The sequence below is a fragment of the Plectropomus leopardus genome, chromosome 23 (assembly GCF_008729295.1).
Source record: "Plectropomus leopardus isolate mb chromosome 23, YSFRI_Pleo_2.0, whole genome shotgun sequence".
In the NCBI taxonomy this organism is placed as follows: domain Eukaryota; kingdom Metazoa; phylum Chordata; class Actinopteri; order Perciformes; family Serranidae; genus Plectropomus; species Plectropomus leopardus.
This window is the reverse complement of record NC_056485.1, coordinates 7725823-7745388: the sequence shown is the minus strand read 5'-3', so window position 1 is coordinate 7745388 and position 19566 is coordinate 7725823. Positions and strand designations below refer to the sequence as shown.

At 40.0% G+C, this 19566-nt stretch overlaps 1 protein-coding gene across 9 annotated transcripts in view; it reads right to left on the bottom strand.

Moving 5' to 3' along the window:
* mark2b (MAP/microtubule affinity-regulating kinase 2b) overlaps positions 1–19566 on the bottom strand; it is a 63964-nt gene that overhangs the window by 14541 nt on the left and 29857 nt on the right. For 6 of the 9 annotated variants that reach the window (XM_042511954.1, XM_042511956.1, XM_042511960.1 and 3 more), the window contains 9 exons: positions 18156–18392; positions 16978–17097; positions 15808–15910; positions 15502–15614; positions 15036–15110; positions 14646–14703; positions 13441–13589; positions 11465–11559; positions 6358–6501 (listed from right to left, as the gene is read on the bottom strand). In XM_042511954.1, coding sequence (XP_042367888.1) covers positions 6358–6501; positions 11465–11559; positions 13441–13589; positions 14646–14703; positions 15036–15110; positions 15502–15614; positions 15808–15910; positions 16978–17097; positions 18156–18392 — 1094 coding nt within the window. The remainder of the gene's footprint in view (positions 1–6357; positions 6502–11464; positions 11560–13440; positions 13590–14645; positions 14704–15035; positions 15111–15501; positions 15615–15807; positions 15911–16977; positions 17098–18155; positions 18393–19566) is intronic. The other 3 variants (XM_042511959.1, XM_042511955.1, XM_042511962.1) reach the window with 3 other exon arrangements.

Here is a 19566-nt window from a genome sequence, read left to right as displayed (position 1 = left end):
TAAACCACCGCTAAATGTGGTCTGGATCTGATTTGCAAAAGTCACATTTAATGTGTTTTTTTTCTTTGCTGTCCAGACTTTGTAAAATTAATCTGGATATTCAAAAATACAGATTTGGACTAGCAGTCCGAACAACGCCTTAGTCAGTAACAGAATTTTTTTTTTTAAACTGCAACTGACCCATAAAAGAAACATGCTATTACTGCCAATCTGTAGTCTCACATTATGGCAGCTGGTCTGTATCTGTTACTATGTGAAACATTACATATAAAAAAAGAGAGACACAATCCAAAATCTTGTAGTTCCCACATCTTTTGAAGATGGGTAGCTGAAAAAATGTTTTTTTCTGATTTTTAAGGACAACGTGGTGTTTTCTCTATGGGATAGGGCGGGACTTGAATAGTGTATCTGCTGGAGCAATCTGTAATAGTCAAAACTCATCTCAGTGTGGGATTTATTAGGCAGTCCCATGCAGACCTCTAATACACTCAACACTTTATCAAGAAATGCTTTCCGGTGAAGTTTATTGTCTAACTGTCTGATGAACAGCTTCATCGGATCCTTTTAATTTGACGTGGATGTGTTCAAGTTGTGCACGGATGACAAACACACAGCTGTTCTATGAACACAGAGGCAAGGAGAGAAAGGCTGGATCTGACAGGTTAGTGGGAACCGGTGTGACATATTCTAGTTATGAAGATGACTGATTGATTGGGAAAGACTACATACTGCAAAAAGGGAAACAGCTGTAATATTTTCAAATATCAACATATAAGGGCTTTCCAAGGTCACTTAAGGAAAGATTAGTTACGGACTGTAAGTATTCCAAAGGTGTGATATTAGGCGCTGTTGCAAGATGTGGATGGGGGCTGATGTGTTTTCATGGTGCAGCTGGATATTTTTCAGTCTAAGCATGCTTGATTTGCATATTGTAGACAGCACCTCTGGGTTATACAAATGTGGCTGCCCGTGTGCAGCATCACTTCATTGCAGCTCGTCATCATGAATACTCATGCAGAATTTCAAACATTTTTCAGAAGGGTAACTGGGGACAGCTGGATAAAACAGGAATGGGTAGGACGTCACGGCACAGATTATGTTCTGAGAAAAAGGTGCCTATTCCTCACTTAGGGTACAGTCTATGTGTTGGAGCGGTACCTTCTCTCCAGCGTTCCCAACCAGGTTCTGAACAGCCCAAGCTCACTGCTGAACGACGCATGCAACAGAACGAGACTTCAACATAGAGCAGACAAAACCACTTACAGCCAGAGGGCCACCTTGACATTTGCTCTGTTGGTATTTTAGCCTGACATTTAAGGGGGGCGAGGGGGGTAGTGTTCACTAGACAACTGTCACAGATAGGGTGGGGGTCTCTGAGGCTGAGCTGATGTGTCACTTGCACAGACAGACAGCATTTAGAGGGCAAGTTTGGTATTTTTCAACCTGTTTTCCCATGTTTTTGTATCTAAGTCTATTGAGTGAGAGGCTACAATGTGACCACTCATTGCATGTTTGCACCATCAATTTATGTGCACTGAAAGTGGTGGTTGTTGCCACTGAAAGGCACAGATTGTTATTCTAAGTGTCTGACAGCTTATGGAAAGGGTCCGTACAGAGGTACACCTTTTTGGAAAAGAGGAAGATCCTTTTCATTTGATCAAAACGGCAGCTGCAGCGGCCACAGGTTCGATTCTGGCTTGTGGCCCTTTGCTACATGTCTTCCCCTCTCTCTCCCCCTTTGACAATTAATCACAAGCGATCTCCTGTCCTATCCAAAGGCGAAAATGCCAAAAAATGTATCTTAAACAAAAAAAAACCCAGAGCACTGAAATTGCCATCAGCTTGCCCACCAGACTCTGTTTAAAAAAACCTGTCATTTTATCATGGTAAATCACACTTCAGTCGACAAAAGAAAAATTTGCAACTCGCAACTTCCACTGCTCAAACAATCACCAGCTCTGGTTTTGTTGAAATAAACTCTCAATTCATGCAGTTAAATGTGAAAATATGTTGTCTCTATACACGCTTAAATCATTTAGTTTTAAATGGAGCCTGTGAGTTTGGCAACAGCAATTTCAAGGCTGTTTCTGGTCAAACAAAAATGATCTAAGGTCTGTCTCTAATGTTATGAGACAGAATATGAATCAAAGCCCGTCACTGACAAAAACAAGCACTTTTAGTTCACGTACACTGATGGTGTGAACACGCCCTGAAATTTACAGCCTGTTTTGCAGCTGCAGGCTTGTCACTGAAAACTTTTAAAAACTGTTATTTTTATAAGTCACTTAAACACAGAAACATGGGAAAATAGGGTACAAGTTGAAAAATACTAAAAAAATTAAAAAATTTAAGGTATCTGTGAAACATATTCACAGACCTCCCACTGTATATTGTGACACATGGCTGGCAGGGGAAAATATAGGACTAAAACTCAAAAATATCAAAGTAGCCCTTGAAACAGATGCTATCAAGCAGGCGAGCTAAACAACAAAGCACCACAACAGAGCACACACACAAGCCAAGCACACAGACAGCAAATACACACAGATGACCAACAAGACACGGTCGGGTCATTACTCCATTTCTCTCATTCAGTGAGACACACCACAGTTATTTGGTTAATAGATGAAGACGGGGTTTTCCCGGGCAACTTCATAACTGAGGTGGGTTTACATAGCAGATTGAGGCTGTATAAGAGAGCACTTAACAACCTTTGAGAACAAAAAACAGAGGCTGTGGGAACCTTAAAAGGGACTCCACTTCTTTAAACGGAACTGAAATTCTCTTGATCAAGCCAGGGAAAATCCTTTTGTCGACAAACACGACATGCCGGAAAACTAAATGTACATCAAGCACATTAATCATCAAAATACTGACACATGCTACAGATTGCACAGATACATTTTCACAATAACATGCACCAACACAACTATCACATCTGCGTTTAGTCTGGTTCTCCCCAGAGCACTTCTGAAAAAATCTTTTTCTCTAATACCATTTGGCAGATGTTTTTTGGGATGTCTTTATGAATGTGATTAATGATTATGACAAGTGTAACCACTGCTGACTATCCATCTGGATGGAGAGCGCCTTCGCATACATTAATTTAAACCATTTCACTTCAGCTGTTATTTTCCTAAAGTAGTGACCGTCACTTCCTTGAATCAGCATGATGGTGATGCCATTCTGCCTCTGACACAGCCTCTCACTAATGCAGCTTACAGCTCAGAGACTTACCTGAAAATGTCAACATTAGTCATTTTAGATGCTGAGTAATGTTTTTTTACCTAGAAAACTCTGCTAATATTACAATGTCAGTCCCTTGGCTTGTAAGCTACAGTCAACAGATCAAATCTGTTTACACTGTGCCCCTGGCGTCCTGGTGTCTTAGAAGCTAAAGGGAAGTTTCAGCAAAAACATTTCTCTTACTTTTCCTTCCCTAATGAATAAAACAATATGAAGAGATTTCAGAACTTTGCGAAACCTTTGGGTCATGACTTAAAGGAGCTGTATGTCACATTTTGCGCATATCTTAAGTCCCTTTTACACTGCCTGTTCGAGGTGGAAACATCATGCAGTGTAATGTTTTGACAGCGTGTTATGAGTGCGAGCCAGGAGCTTGTTACCCTTCGAGCGGAGGACAAGATCAGCTGCCGTATTAAAGACAGTAAATTATTGTTATTGAGGTGTTATGCCATTGTTAATGTTTAAAAAGCGACGCGTATGTTATGTCACACTAGAGGCAAGACGTTAAACGTCCGTCGTGCCTCTTTTATGTTTGACGGATGCCGGCTTCTAAAACCTCTCTCTCTCTCTCTCTCTCTCTCACTCACACACACACACACACACACACACACACACACACACACACACACACACACACACACACACACACTTTTGTGTATAAATGCAAAGGCACTGTAATGAAATTACTTAGCTTGACGTAGCTGCCCTTAGCGTAACCTCTGTGTAAAAAGTGGACTGCAAATGGACATGATAACACCACTATATCTTTACATTGCAAATATGTGTTTGCTGCTATTATAATGCTTTGAATGTTGCATACAGCTCTTTTAAATGAGAATGAAAAAAGACAGAAGGTACATACTCAGCACACCTCACTGTATACAGCAAATAACCACCCTTGTATAAAGGCCCGGCCTGCTGCACAATTTATCAACTCCTGAGGCCGCTGCATGTGGAAACTTAATCCCTGCTCATCCATAAAGGTCTCTTTTCTGAATATGTCTGTTTGTTTGTTATTCAAGTCAGGAAACCAAACAAGTAAAAAAAAAAAACAGCTGTCTGTTGGACGTACAGTACAGTGAAAAACCTGCTCATCTTGTTCTGACGCTCTGACTGCTCAGTCATAGTTCGCTGGGTAGCGTGAGGTTTGAGAGTGTCTGATTGGCCAGAGACAAGATATGTCAACACTGAGTTTAGCTTGTACAGCTTTCAGAGTTCCACAATCTACTTCCTGGCTGTTGCTAAGTAACTGGTGAGTCGATGATAGGTAGCCTTAGAAATGCTGGACATCTCACTAAGAAGCTGTTGTAGTGGTAAATATATACCAGCTTTCATGGCCATGTGAGTGAGTACACATACATGGAATTTGACTGCTGTATTTTGCGCTATCGATGTTCAAACACACAAATAGACATACAGTTAGACATATAGGTGGATACTCAGAATAGTGTGTTGAGTCACAACAGTAACTCAAAGCATTTCTTGCCTGCAGATATGGGGGTGTCATGTTGTCTCTTTGCTGCTACACTAAAACTTCACTTCCTGGTTCTGGCCGAGGCTATTCAAAGACGGCTGGGACACGCTCTTTTGAGGGGTACAGCAGACAGCGCTACAAATAAAGAGACCATGTACACTCAGGTGCTCTTCATGTGTGCTATTTTTAGCCTCCTTGGGTTGATGACAGAAGTTTTTGGGTAAGCTCATATGGAGGGAGGCTGAACATTTTCATATACAAAGCATTTTCTTGTCTTTTGTTAAGGATCTTTTCAATATTTGCAGGTATTGTTACTCTCAGCCATATCTTTCTAAATATATTTTGAGTCAAGGCTGACTGAAGTTTAAACAAGGTCTGACTTTTCAACTTCTTTTTAGGGCAACAATTTTACTTTTCTTGAAATTTCCTTATCGAATAAACCTCTTTGCAAATGTACGTCTTTTTTTAATTTGTCATTTTTCTTGATAAACCCTTTAACACCTGGATTGACATCAGTTTTTATGTGCCGCATTCAGATGCTTTTAACTAGCATTTAAGCCTGTGAAACCTGAGAAAATTGGTTTGATTTCTTTCAGAATTACGGGAAAACCTATAACGAACAACTTGGCAATGTCCAACAAACTGCAAAAAAATAGTGAAAGGTGACAAGGAAATGTTCTAAAAATTCGCTGGAGATTGTATGGTAATTTTAAAAAGGAATATGGCGGTGCATGGTGGCTCAGTGTAAAGAGCCGGTGCCCCATGCACAGAGGCGGTGTCCTCGCCACAGTGGCTGCGAGTTCGATTCTGGCCTCGGCACGTAGCTACATATTGTCCCCCTTTCACGCTTGGTCTGTCCTATCAATTAAAGGCATAAAATGCCCATAAAAATAATCTTTTAAAAAATTTCAAGAAAACAGTTTTTATAATTCTCTTAATTATATATTTAAAACATAAAAGCATTTTTTAGCACTGCCCGTTTTACTGCTTATTTTCAAGTTATTTTTATTTGTTACTTTTTACTGATTTCATGCTATTTTCTGGGCCAATTTTTCTTGCGGTTGCTCGTTGCCCTCTTCCCATGTTTTTGAAAGAAATCAAGACAATTTGCTTGGGTAACAAAGGGTTTAAAGGCTATTTTAAAGCAAAAAACTATACAAATATGAGAATAAATGAGACACACAAACTGTTGAAGCAGGAGAAATGTGTTAGGTTTGCTCATGTGAATGTGTATGTGAGGTGGATGTTGGCAAGCAGAGCAGTTTGTGTTAAGTAAAAGAGCTACTCTTTAGGGAGGAAAATCAACCTCTATGATCAATTTCACAATTAAGGGGGAGAACATATTGGCAACCAGGACACTGCTGTGTGCCAGGATTTATGTAAAAAGGAATAAAATGTAGTCTAAGTGTTGTTTTTTCAAAATTATTGGTATTTCCCTTTTAAATGGCAGTGCTGCAAAAAGCCAACAAATCATTTCATCCTTTCTTCATCTCTCCTTTTTCCTTTTTGCGAGTTCTTGCGGGAAGGATGATGATCTGTGCTGAGTAAAGTGGTACGTGTTGAAAGGGGCTGAGGGAGCTGTGAGCATGTGTCTGTGAGTGTGTGTTTGTGTGTGTGAGAGTGAGTGAGAGACTTGCCTGGGCCGTGGTGCGTGCAGGTCAGAGGGGCATGGATGATTGGAGGAGGACAGGGACTTGTGGTGTCGGGGACGCGAGGAGGAGGAGGAGGAGAGGACGGCAGCGGCCGAGGCAGTAGAGGCGCGGGAGCCCGGAGTGTTTAGGCTGGGAGGAGGGGGGAGGAACAGGAGGAGTGCCCCGCCCAACGCACACACACACACACGCACGCGCACATACAAAAACCCAGACACACCCACAAACGTGACCAACACAGGATGACAGACAGTAACACAATCAAACATACATACGAGCATGACGCATACACACATTCACACACAGCGGGCGGGGTTTGTGTGTGGGTGGGCAGGGAGGTGAGGTGGAGCATGGTTAGCAGCAGCACTTATCAAACACAGTAAGGGGGGAGGGAGGGGGGAGGGAAGAAGAGAGGAAGTAGAGACACAAAGAGACAACACACAGAGCAAGAGGACACGAACAAAGAAGAAAAGTTGGTCTTTTTCGCTGCTAAAATTGCTTCATTGTGGTTTTACAAAAAGCAATCACAAACCCAAATCAAAAGCCGACTGTTTGTGTGCCTTTATGTTTTCATGTAAAATCGACCCGATACAAAAGGCAGAGCACAAAAGACCAACTTTGACACACACTTTTCTATTGGCTACAAAGACTGGAAACACTCTCAAGACAAATTACATGGACAAAGTCAGTTTATACTACTATACTACATACTGGAAAAATATATAACTGGCATGGTTTAAAGCTGTTTGGTATTATGTAAAATTAACTTCAACCGTATTTTTCATACAAATTCAGTTTCAGTGCGTAAATATATTTTTAAATATAGTAAATAATAATGTACATACAGTAGGGCTGCATAATATGAGGAAAAATGCAATCTGTGATAATTTTGTGGAATACCCTGATAAAGATATGACCTGCAATATACAGAACAGGGTTTCTTAGAGCCTAAGATTTAAGACTTTAAGACTTTTTAAATGCCACCTAATGCTTACAATAACCAAAATTGGAAAAACTACCAAAATACTTCAATCATTTGATTCCCATCATGCCAAGTTTAAACATTTTTGTGTACAATACGAGCCTCTTATGCAATGTCTTGTACTGACTCTTCCTCCAATGTCTTGGCATTTTTAAAAGTTTGATTTTGGACATCTAATAACTAACTGAGGCCTTTTGAAAAAAAAAAATGTATGAATTCAATGCCTTCCAAGACTTTTTAAGCATCCAGGGGAACTCAGACCGATATTAAAGCGTAGTCAGTTCTGTTGTCCTGCTGCTCTCAGTATGCTAAAATACAAGAAATTGCTCGTTGAATTAAAAGAAAATGAATAAAAATAATTCCACATATTCTTTTTTAAACAAATTGACCATTAAACTGAACACAATGACACCAATTAAAAAGAGGATAGTTACTTTTTTGAAGTGCACTCTTTCAATAAACTCAAAAAATATTAGGCACAAGCTGACATTGCAATGAGAATAAAAAAAAATAGATTGTGCAACCCTACTGTACAAATAAAGTATGATTATATACCATATATTTTATAAAGTATTACTATTTCAGACACAAGAGCTGAAACAATCAGCTGATTAATTGAGTGACAAAGAAGCAACTTTTTTTGAGCATTTCAGGAAAGTCAAAACTCATATTAATATAGATATTTGCTTGTTTTTTAATCTCCAAACTCGTGATAGGAAATTAAATACCTTTGCAATTTGGCCTGTTGGTCCGAAAGATAAGCAATTTGATATCTGCAAAAATCTGAATTTTCAGATATCTATTTTACTAATAAAATGTTAAATGAATTAAGCAAATTATCTGCAGATTGATTCATCATAAAAAACAGCTGTTAGTTTCAAACCTACAAGACAAACACTTAAAATCTGCATTAAAACCAATTATGTTTTGCTCTTTTAATGAACAGCTAAGGTGCTTAAGTTTTTCATTGCGAAAAAAAAAAATCAGAAAATAAGGCTGCTTTCACTGTCCTGCTATGAGATAACCCCCTGAACTCTGAACATAAAGTTTTACGTATTTGACCCGTCTCCTGTTTTTTCAATCCTTTATTGTGTTCTGTTAACCACATCTGTAACAAAGAACAGTTCACTGAATGAATAACTACAATCAATAACTACACCGGCTATTTCCTGAAACCCTCTCTTAATCAACGAGGTTGCCACGGGCTACAAAGCTCCACACATTACTGACAGCTCTAACTTGACTTTATCCACACACAGAAACAAACACAGTAAGAGACAAGGGAGAGTGGTACCAGAGGGAGAGAGATAGATGAAGAGAGAACAGAGGAACGAGCGACTAGAGAGAAAGAGAGAGAGAGAGAGAGAGGGACATTTATAGAGGTCAACCAAACAGCTGCTAATTACACAGAAAACAAACACATAGCCGAGAGAAACACACACTCTTTCTGACTAGGATTAGCGCGGCTAGTGATGGAAAAATAACTGCATTCACTGGACAACCCAGTGTGTGGCAAGAGTTTGAGCATGTGCGCCATGTATGTTTAAGCTTGTGTGTGTGTGTGTGTGTGTGTGTGTGTCAATGAGTTTGTACATGTACAGCCTCAGTGTGTGTGTAGATATTTCTGTGTTATGTGTAAGCCTATTAAGAGGCAAGTACAGGGACCATATAGTGCCACTAAGAGTTAATATTCCATCACAAGTCCTCCTAATCTCCTTAGAGAGAAGGGACAAAAAGAAAGAGAAGAAAGATTAATATAAAGACAAGGAGGAAAGAAAAAAAAACAGAAAAGAGGTGCCAAGAAAATGTGAGTGACTTAAGATCCATAGGGACAAGAGCTCAGACGCAGATAAAAGAACACCAAACGAAGAAAATTAGGAAAAGACGGAAAGGGATAAAGGAAAATTGGGGAAGGGGTGGGGGTGTAACAAGTATAAAAGCCCAAACTTCAAAGCATTAATGATGATCAAATGAAGTAACTTTCAAATCAAAGCAGATGACAACCACTAAGTTAGCAGAGCCTACCATGGACCCACATAGCTAAAAAAAACAACAAAAAAACCCCAATGCTGTCTCAAATGACCACATCGTCACTTTTAGTGCAAAGACCGAAAGATGATGAGAAAAAAATGGCAAGATTTCTTAAAACTTTTAGTCTGTGTATTAACTCAACTGAATGATTTTACCACATTAGAAGCAGGGCACTATATTGGGAACGAGGGGGTCATTTGAGACTGATTCATGAACAGGTAATAAAGCAGTAATGACAATGAACACTGCATTGTAGTAGGGATTATGCCTTAATGTTTAATGAAGAAGCACACAAAGCATATGGCTGGTTAGGCATGAGTGAAGTGTGCGTGACTGTATGTGCGGACGCGCTTGAGGAGTTTTCAGCACCAGAGATTTACAAACCCCGGGTGACAAACTGGTCGACTTCAACCGACACCTAAAATTAACGCGTGAAGATGTGCCTTTATGGCCTCTGAATGGAGATTTAAAAGTCTGCAGTCAAATAAATCCAAACCGGACAAAAACTTGTTCGCAGTGGAATAATTTAAAAGTGGTTGAGGAAGAAAGGAAAGGTGGAAGGATGAAATGAGAAAGGAAAAGAGGGAGGGAGTATCACTATCCTTGATACCACAATCTAACGGAAGTGGAGTGAAAAAGAAGGGAGGTTGATTTGTGGCTAAACCCAACAGAGTGCCCCGGGGATGACACTTTTGTGTAGTCCAACCCGCAAATCAGCGTCGCCCTGGTTTCCTCGTGAAAAATCCTACAGGACTTTTCCTCTGGATTTTGAATCATTGGCGAGAATAAGCTCTGCGGCAAACAAACATTTATGATACTTGCATGTTTTGTTCAACAAGATCTTCACAAATGGACACCACTTTTGTGATTTTTGAAGCTTAAATGCAATCTCAAGAGGTAAACGCTAACATTAGGCTTTAAACAAAATGCACTACTGTTGCATCGCCATCGCTACAAAGCTGAAAATCTGTTGGGTGGGGTTTGCTGTGATGATGCTCTGTAGTGTCATTTAGCCACTTATTAGCAACTGCCTGTTTTCAGACACATAAAAGCTTCAAAATCCATGAGTGGTGTATTTGGTTCAAGTTTTACGTCGTAGAACAGAACAAGAAAGTCTTTCAAGCTTGTGTTAACCACAGAGCTTTGTCTACTTCGAGACAAGGTAACCAGGAGTGCTGAAATGCTAACTCATTTCCGTTTTAGGACTCATTCCTGGGGCACTCTATGATAGACTTTATGCCATTTATTTCATTTTCTCAAAAAAGTAATCGTTTTTTTAAACTGTGTTGTGTTTCTTTTTCTTTTCCAAATTTGATTTTGTATATGCAGTATATATTAAAAAATGGTGTTTTATAACCTTGTGTCAAATGGGCCCAAAAAAGCATGACATAGAAATAAATAAAAATGATTGAATGAAGATTATTGCCGTTTTAGCCTTCTGTTAACCGCTGATCTGGCGTTGAGCAAAAACCTTGATTAAAAATTGTATTTAATTGAAAAAGTGCAATTTGTGAAAGGAGAAGAACAGAAAGAAGAAAGTTTACAGGGCGAATGAGATCTCTGTGTGTCAGTAAGTAAACCTGCTTATGTGAAAGCGGGTGTGCGAATCCATCGAACCCTGCCACTGCTCTGACTGGCAGTCCTCCATCAGCCCATCATGGGTAATCTGTAATCTACTGGAGGTTTGGCCTAAATTCCCAAGGGAGCCTGATTTCCTTGTCCAGGAGGGCTCACCCCACCCCAGGGGGAAAGCTTGTGGGCCTCCCTGAGCCAGCTGGCAGAGCTCTGGAGAGTACCAGCCAAGGTCTGGGATTCAGTCACTGAGACAGCTGTGGCACCGCTTCATTCACAAACCATGGTGAGTGTGTTTATATTATATGTGTGTATGTGTGTGTGTGTGTGTGTGTGTGTGTGTGTGTGAGGGAGCTGCGCTGCCTCACTGCTTCTCCTTGAGTTGTCAGTGACATGAGAGTAAGAGTGTGTGTGAGAAAGATTGGAACTGTACCTGCCTGTGTCTTTTTGAAAACATCAGTCTTTTAAAATTGTGAGTTTGTGTAAATAATAATGTGTGTGTGTGTGTACCTGTCCTTGCCGTTCTGTATGCCCTGGCCCAGCGTGGCTCTCTCAGTCAGAGGAGAGTTCCGACTGCGACCGGTACCGGTGGACAGGATGCTATTCTGTAGGGAGAGAGGAATAAAATGAGAGGAATGTTGTAATTATTGAAACGTTTAAGATTGCGACAGAGTTTAAGACAGGGACAGGCCACTGCAGTGGACAGTGCATTAAAGTTGACCAGTTATTACTGGAACAGCCTTGAGCAAGCTTCCCCATCAGCACAGGGTCCTTAATTGCCTAAAATGAATTAAAGCTTCACCAAATCAGGCCTTAAGAATACTGCCTGTAAAAAAATGTTTTCGTGGCTTGTCAAAAAGAACTTCATACAATTAAAAATGATCGTTCACTTTCATTTCAGTATCCTTGAATGGTCTTTTAAAGGCTCTGCACACCCACACACAGGTGTGTTCCTTTAAACTGACACATCAGCCATCTGCTCAGGTTGAGGCTGGGTGGAGCTATGCTGGGAATTACACAATGTCACTGGAGTCCACACAATAATAAAAATGATAAGTTGCCCCGCCCAAACAGGGTGTGACGACGTTAACAAGAGAGTGACAGCGGTGTCAGTCAGCGTGCATACGTCCACACAGTCCAGAGAATTAAATGAAAACAGCAGTGCAGATGTGTGGACTTTAAATTTCATGTATGGCTTTCTGCACAAAATGTATGAAACAATTTCAGTTAGGAGACATGGAACACATTTAAACACTTTCGGTCACTTATATATAAAAAAAAAAAAAAAATTCAACTTGAGATTTTAGCTTTATACTTGAAAATAATTGGATGGTCTGTTTTACATTATATCACTTGCTAAAACCGTGGCCAGGCACTACTCAGTTAGTGTTTGACAGAGCTGGATGATAGTGAGAAAATACAAAAAGGCATTTTCACAGGACATATTTTAACATGAGCAGTAGGAAAAGCACAGGTGCAACAGTGTCGGGCGTCTTGGTAGTGTGGATTCGGGCTCACTTTTATGGCTTAGTGGGAAACTTGGATAGAGAAATAATTTATTACTTGCAACCTGTGTTTTTCTTACTATGACAAGTCAAAATGTGATAAAGTGGCAAACAAAATGGCATAAAGTCTGTGTATTACTAATGCATTTAAGATGGACATAAACAGTAAGTCCAAAATGATATTATTTAACTGTAATGCAGTCATGAAAAGTGGAAAAGGCTTCAGTTACAATGACAAAAGACTAAATCAGATGGTATAAAAATAATCCAGCATAACCTTGAACATGAGGCACACCTCCAGTTTTGTAATTCAACTTAGTTATATGGCCATTTATTTCATTTGTTTAATCAGTAACAAACATTTGTTTTGATCTTTGGACCATCATGATAATACGGCTGATATTAGACGTTTAAATCATTATCATTAGAATCTGCTGCTGACTTTTATGCACTTGTCCATATTATTACACTAAGTACAAAGATGACTGCGGAAACTGTGTATTTACAACAAATGCAGTGTGTATTTTGTCTGCGAATCTGTGTATCTCTATTTGGTAACACTGGGGAAGTGGCAACCACAACAAATCAATACGCTCAATTTAATGTGCTTTTGATGGAGACTTTGATTGTTGCATAATAGGGGTGTAAGTCACAAGTTCCTCCACAATATGATACTATATCATTTCTTTGGACAAAGACGCCTTGTTTTGTGATATCACAAATGCCTCATACAATTTCTATCCCATTTAATTCTGATCAAAATGAGACAATATCAGTAAATATCCTCATTGTGTCTTGTTTTTGGCTGCTTCCCGATGTCTGCCTGGCACTAAGTTGCAAGCACTGTTCAACTGTTTAGGAGGGAGGTGTCATCAGTGATATTGCATCTTTGATCACTGAATCAATATGTCGATCCAGATCAATGTATCAATGCACCTCTATTGCAAATGTTATGTGAGCAGTGTTGGTGTTTGATCTTACAGTGGAGGGCGTGGCGCTCTTCTTGCGGTCAGAGGAGACCAGAGGACTAGCCGGCACCTTGTTAGTGGAGCTGCCCGATGAACCTTTCCTCCCAGAATCCTCCCCTGCAGTCCGGTTGTCTGATTGACCCCTCTTAGAGTAGGAGGAGCCTGGAGAAAGAACGAGAGGGAGTGCATCAGTAAGGTCATCACTTGTTGTACTCGAACCTTAGACATCTTCCTTTCCTCCCCATCTGCACCATCCTCTGCTCTGCCACTTATTTGTCATTTCTCTGTCGTCACTCAATTCTCAGTTTTTTTTTTTTGTGGGTTTCTATCATCAATCTGCTTCACTGACCCTCCACACTGAAATCAATCTCATCTTCTTTCGACTCCACCCTCTCTCCCTTCTACTGTACATCTACATCACTCAATCCAACTCTTTCACTTCAACCTTTACGTCAATATATACTGTCACCTCTCAATTGTTATTCAGCTCTTCATTTTCTTTTTTCTCTATTTTAAGAGAATTGCATACAATCATAACATTGCCAGTTTTTTGCCGTCAATTACAATCTACAGCAAAAAAGATACATAACTGAAAGATACAAGAACTGTTTTTGATACAATTCAAACTGTTTTAAACCAGCATTACATACTCTGCAGTACTCCTCTTTTTGTTGTTGTTTTTTTCCTTTTTAAACCAGAATATATATTTAAAAAGTAAATAAATAAGTAAATATAAGATAAAACCTCTATATATTTCTATACATATACATGCATACACTCCTACATGTATACGAACAACATATGCCCATGCATACATACATTGACACGCATGCATATATAAGTATAGATACGTGTACACACACACACACACACACACACACACGTTCTTTTTCAATCTACTCTGCTTCGTCCCCCTCATTTCACCGCATGGTTACAGAATCTGATACTTCCAAAAAGTTTTTTGGGACCTGAGAGAAACTTTTCCTTATATTATTTTCCTTCAGCTTCAGTATGCCAGGGCTGGAAACCATCTCAGCATACATCAGGATTTAAATCACACTCACTCTTTTTTAGGAAGAAAATTTGAAAAAAATGTCTTAGTACAATGTGCTGGCACTGAGCTCCTGATAAATGACCATCTCAACCTGATCCATCCACATCTAACCCTCTCTAACACACCAGCTTCTCCCCCTCCTCCCTGTCACACACCAATCTCACCCTGGTCGGTGGCTCTGCGGTTCTGAGGCTTCTGGTTAGACGACACACTGCGCTGTACCTTAGAGAGATGAGATGGACATACAGGTCAGTGTGGCATTCTTCACGTCAGTGTTTACACACATTGGGATGTAAGTAGAAGCTGCATTTACAGCCGCTGTTTATCTTGAGAGTCATTCGCGTATGAAACAAAATTTCAAGCATCTGGGGAAGGCAGCGGCTGCTGTGGTTCACATGTACCTGTACGGTAACCTAAAAGTGACCTACATCAGAGTAGATCCCCAAAGTGTCTTTGGTAAAAATAGGAGGTCATGTCAGGGCTCTTGTGTCACTGGCTGGAGTTGGGAGACCTCAATATGTGTTAGCAGCAGAAGTTATGTGTTCTCATTGTACCTTATGAGGCGGGGAGGGGGCGTTTATGTTGCTTACATCACATCCTGGCCGGGGCTTGATGCCACTTTCATCCAGCTGAAGGAGAAAAAAAAAGGATCTTAATATGCGAGCATCAGGAGGAGGCCCACAGAGACTGCGATGTGGGTCCAACAAACACAAAGAACTAAAAATAGACCTTGAAAAAAAAAACACGCTACTGTTATTAGAATACTGAAATGTTTTGAGCATGAAGATATAATTATGTATATATATCAAATTCAGAGATGACAGCAAATTGTATGCTCTGGTGGCTTGTATGCAAAATAAAAGTGAAGCCCTACATTTTGTTGTATATAATGAACAGACGGGAGCTGGGTAGTTTGGCAGTTTACTGTATAACATGCGGCTTTGAGAGCTCCAATAATAACAACTGGCAAGGTACTGTGAAAAAGCAACGGTGTGTAGGTGTGAGAAAGAAAGAGTGTACCTCAGAGTTCCTATAGTCCAGTAGCAGGTATGTAGCCATCACATCATTGTACTTCTGGTTCACCAGCGAGTCCTGAATCTCCTCCTGAGAGAATCCCATCTGCAGCATGATATCTGCACACACACAAAAACAGTGCATCATTACAACAATAAAATTCCTGCAGGTCCATTATTCCCCATAAGTTAAATTATCTGTGTGTGTGTGTGTGTGTGTGTGTGTGTGTGATAACATCTGTACTGAGGTGTGCCTGTACGTGGGTGAAAGAAGGAATACATTTATCATTTCTGAGTGCATTTCTACTCCTACCTGTCCTCCTGGGGTCCTTATAATCTGGCTGGGGTTCGATGTAGGGTTTGAGCTCTTCGTCCTCGTGGCCCACGTTCATCCACCGGTCCCTCATTATCTGCTGCTGGAAGAAAGCAAAACAAACGGTTACAGGGTGACATGAGATGTCAGAGACAATAGAGGGAAGGGAGAGGGAATGGTTAAGGAATGAGAGCGGAGAGGAGAAAAAAGAGAGGGTAAAGAGATTAGTACAAGAGTCACTTCAACACTAACTGACAGCACAATGAAGAGGATGCAGCAGTCAGCTAAACATGATGAAATTAATTCTACATTATTCATCTGTTTACTCCACTAATCTTGACAATTATTGTTTTTTTCCTTGATGGGCATAGCAAGGTGTATTTTATCTTCAATATGCAAATGTCTTTTTTCCTGAAGAAGCAAACCAGGGGTGTGACCTTTAATAAACAGGCTCTAAAATGAAGGCACGGCTATGCTGATAAAAACAGAGTGTGAAGGGGAAAAGTGTGGAAAACTGAACGATATCAATCTGCTGGATACATAGAAATGTAGACTTTATGGCAGGTAAAAATGTAACAGAGACAGGACTGAATTCTGACACTGAAGCTGGATTTTTGCAGAGTTGCCATTAAACATTTAGCGGATCCAGCAGAGACCGGGGAATCCAAAATTAGTAGCAGTACTTAGTTTTTAATCCAAATTGTTAATGGGAATCTGGTAAATGGCAAGCAATACTTGTAAAGTGTAATTACTTTTACCCCAACCTGATTTAGTGACTCATAACTCCCAAACTAACAAGTATTTACTATGCCTTCAAAAAGAACTTAACACTTCAGCAACAAACTCGCATACAGCTGCTGAAGCAAGTCCAGGTGTTCAGAATAGTACTGTATGTGCTACATACACCATTAGAGCAGCAAATAATTATATAACAATAACTGAGCTATTAAGAGATGGACAATTCTGGTTTTGTTTTCAGTCTGCAAATTTTTTAAGGTTAAATAAAAGATTTTAGATCTTGTTCACTTTGAAAATGAAATTTAAATAAATATAGATCTCACCGCTACAATATATTCAAGACGCTTTAATGTTTTGTATTTAATCCATGTGATTTATTTTGTGTTTTGTGTGTGTGTGTGTGTGTGTGTGCGTGCGTGCCGTGCAGCGTACCTCGAGGCTGCCTCTTTTGGAGGGGTTCAGAATGAGGAACTTTTTGAGCAAGTTCTCGCAGTCGGTCGACATGTAGAAAGGAATCCTGTATTTACCGCGTAGCACACGCTCTCTCAGTTCCTGTAGATGGACAAGTGCATAAAGTCAGCAGAAGATTCTAATGACAATGATATAAACTTCATTCACCTGATAAGTCTCACTGAGATTTAAAATGTCTTTTTCAAGAGTGACCTCAACAAAAGGGCAGCATAAACTTTGTAAAAACATAAACACAAACAGACAAGTACAACTGCCCACACCACAAATAAGCAAACTTAGCATCCAGTTAAAATACAATACAAATACATAAACAAGTGCAATCTTCTAAAACGATTTTAGTTACAATTTGAGAAGCAATCACGTTGACATGTCGACTGACTTAGACTCCCCCAGCTCAGACAATTTCTTTTCATTTCTTTTATAAATTATTCAGAGAAGAAGGCGCAGCATATTTAACGCAATATCTGTAATATATTGTTAGAGTGAAGGCCACGTTGGTTAAAATTTTAAAAAACAAAAATGTGTAGATGTTGCATTTTTTTTCACCTGTGCATAAATTTGACAGATTTAAAAGAATAGCTTTTATTACGGCATTAGAAAACAGTCCTATGTGTTAACTAAGTAGTAAGTCATGTAGGTGTTAAGCAAAACTCACACGGCAGGAGGTTGTGCACAGCTACAGTCGATACGGCTGGATGGCAGTTTGCAGGCATGTTAATATCAATATCATCACATTCAATGTCATATCGCCCACCCAAAATGTGTCTGCACTTCCAGAGTGACTCATGTGGGTACTGACTGAATGCAGAGTGTGATAGGTGGTATGAATAATTGTGAATAACGATGGTTCACAGAAAGCATTAAATCCTCTCTGTTTGAAAACAAGCAGCAGGTTTCAGTGGCTGTTTGGTGCATCACACCACCAAACCCCAGCTGAAGACAAAGTACTTGGGCTGGCAATTAAACACTTTTACACATTCACTCTCTCTCTCTCTCTAGTTTCTGCATTCTGTAGGGAGGAAGGAACAGAAACCAGCAAGACAAATACTACAACCACCCACAGAATACAGACATCCTCTTACATAATACACACACACACACACACACACACAAAAAGCACGGGCTCTCCTCTTCCTGACCTTGAGGTTCTGTCCATCAAAGGGCAGCGAGCCGCTGACCAGTGTGTAGAGAATCACCCCCAGGCTCCACACGTCTACCTCGGGCCCATCATACTTCTTTCCCTGGAAGAGCTCCGGGGCGGCGTAGGGCGGGGAGCCGCAGAACGTGTCCAGCTTGTTCCCCAGAGTGAACTCATTACTGAAGCCAAAGTCTGCTATCTTGATGTTCATGTCTGCGTCCAGCAGCAGGTTCTCCGCCTGCAGACAGATCGAGTGTGGGAGAGAGAGGAAAAAAAAAAAAACATAATTAAAATGAAGAGAGCAGGAGGATGTGAAGGGAAGCAAGAAATAAAGATGGAGAAAAAGAGAGATTATTAATATGCTGGGATTCTATTTTCTGAATACACGTGCCAGGATATGACAAACAAATGCTTAATATTTGCTTTGTGTAATATGGTAATGTGGTATTTGATTTTTACCACATATAGAATCTCTTTTTCCATTTTCCTTCCTCCGCAGGAAGGTCAGAGCCACAGTACATAAAGTTTAAAGCTAGCCTGCACAACAAAGTTTAATAAATAGGCCAGCCTGTCATCCAGTGTCGGTGTAACAAAGATTTTTTCTGACATGCAAATGAGTTTGAAGATAATTTATTCCACAGACAGTTGTCTAAAACACCTTTCTCTGGGAAAAAAACTGCTGGGTGAGAGAGGGGTTTTTCAGAGTAATGGCCTGAGGCCTACAAGAAGCACACAATGGGCAAAGTGAGCTGCCACAGTTTATTCCTGTGTGTGTGTGTGTGTGTGTGTGTGTGTGTGTGTGTGTGTGTGTGTGTGTGTGTGTGTGTGTGTGTGTGTGTGTATTTGTGCATTAAGTACAACAATGACATCATCTCCAGGCTCTGACCTAGGAAACAAATGAACACCGACTTCTAATTTCTTTACCAACAAATTTAATCATCTGTAGCTAATTAACTAACACTTTGTCTAACAACAAACTTTACCACCGCCAGTGCAGTCTACACAGCAGTATAAACCTCATGTAGAACCCGATTTGTTTTTTTTTCATCCAAACAGAGTGATTTTAGTCTCGCTGTGAAATGCAGTCGCATCAAAATTTGCTCTTGCAGTGTTCAACCTGCTTGAATTAAGCCTGTGCTGGATTTCACAATACAACCCACAAATCAAGTGTGATTAGGATAATGTGCTGGATGGTACAAATTACAATAATGAGTACTGTCTGTCCTCCAGAAATCTTATTTCCCATGCTGCCTGTGTTTCATGACCAAGTGTTTCATGACCTTGGTCAAGGCACTGATAATGTTTATTAAAAAGCCAAAAATAACCATAATTGGTGAAAAACAACTTTGAGAAAAGAGGTTCCTGTATGGTTACTATGACAGTAATCATGATAATGTCTTGTCTACAGGTCT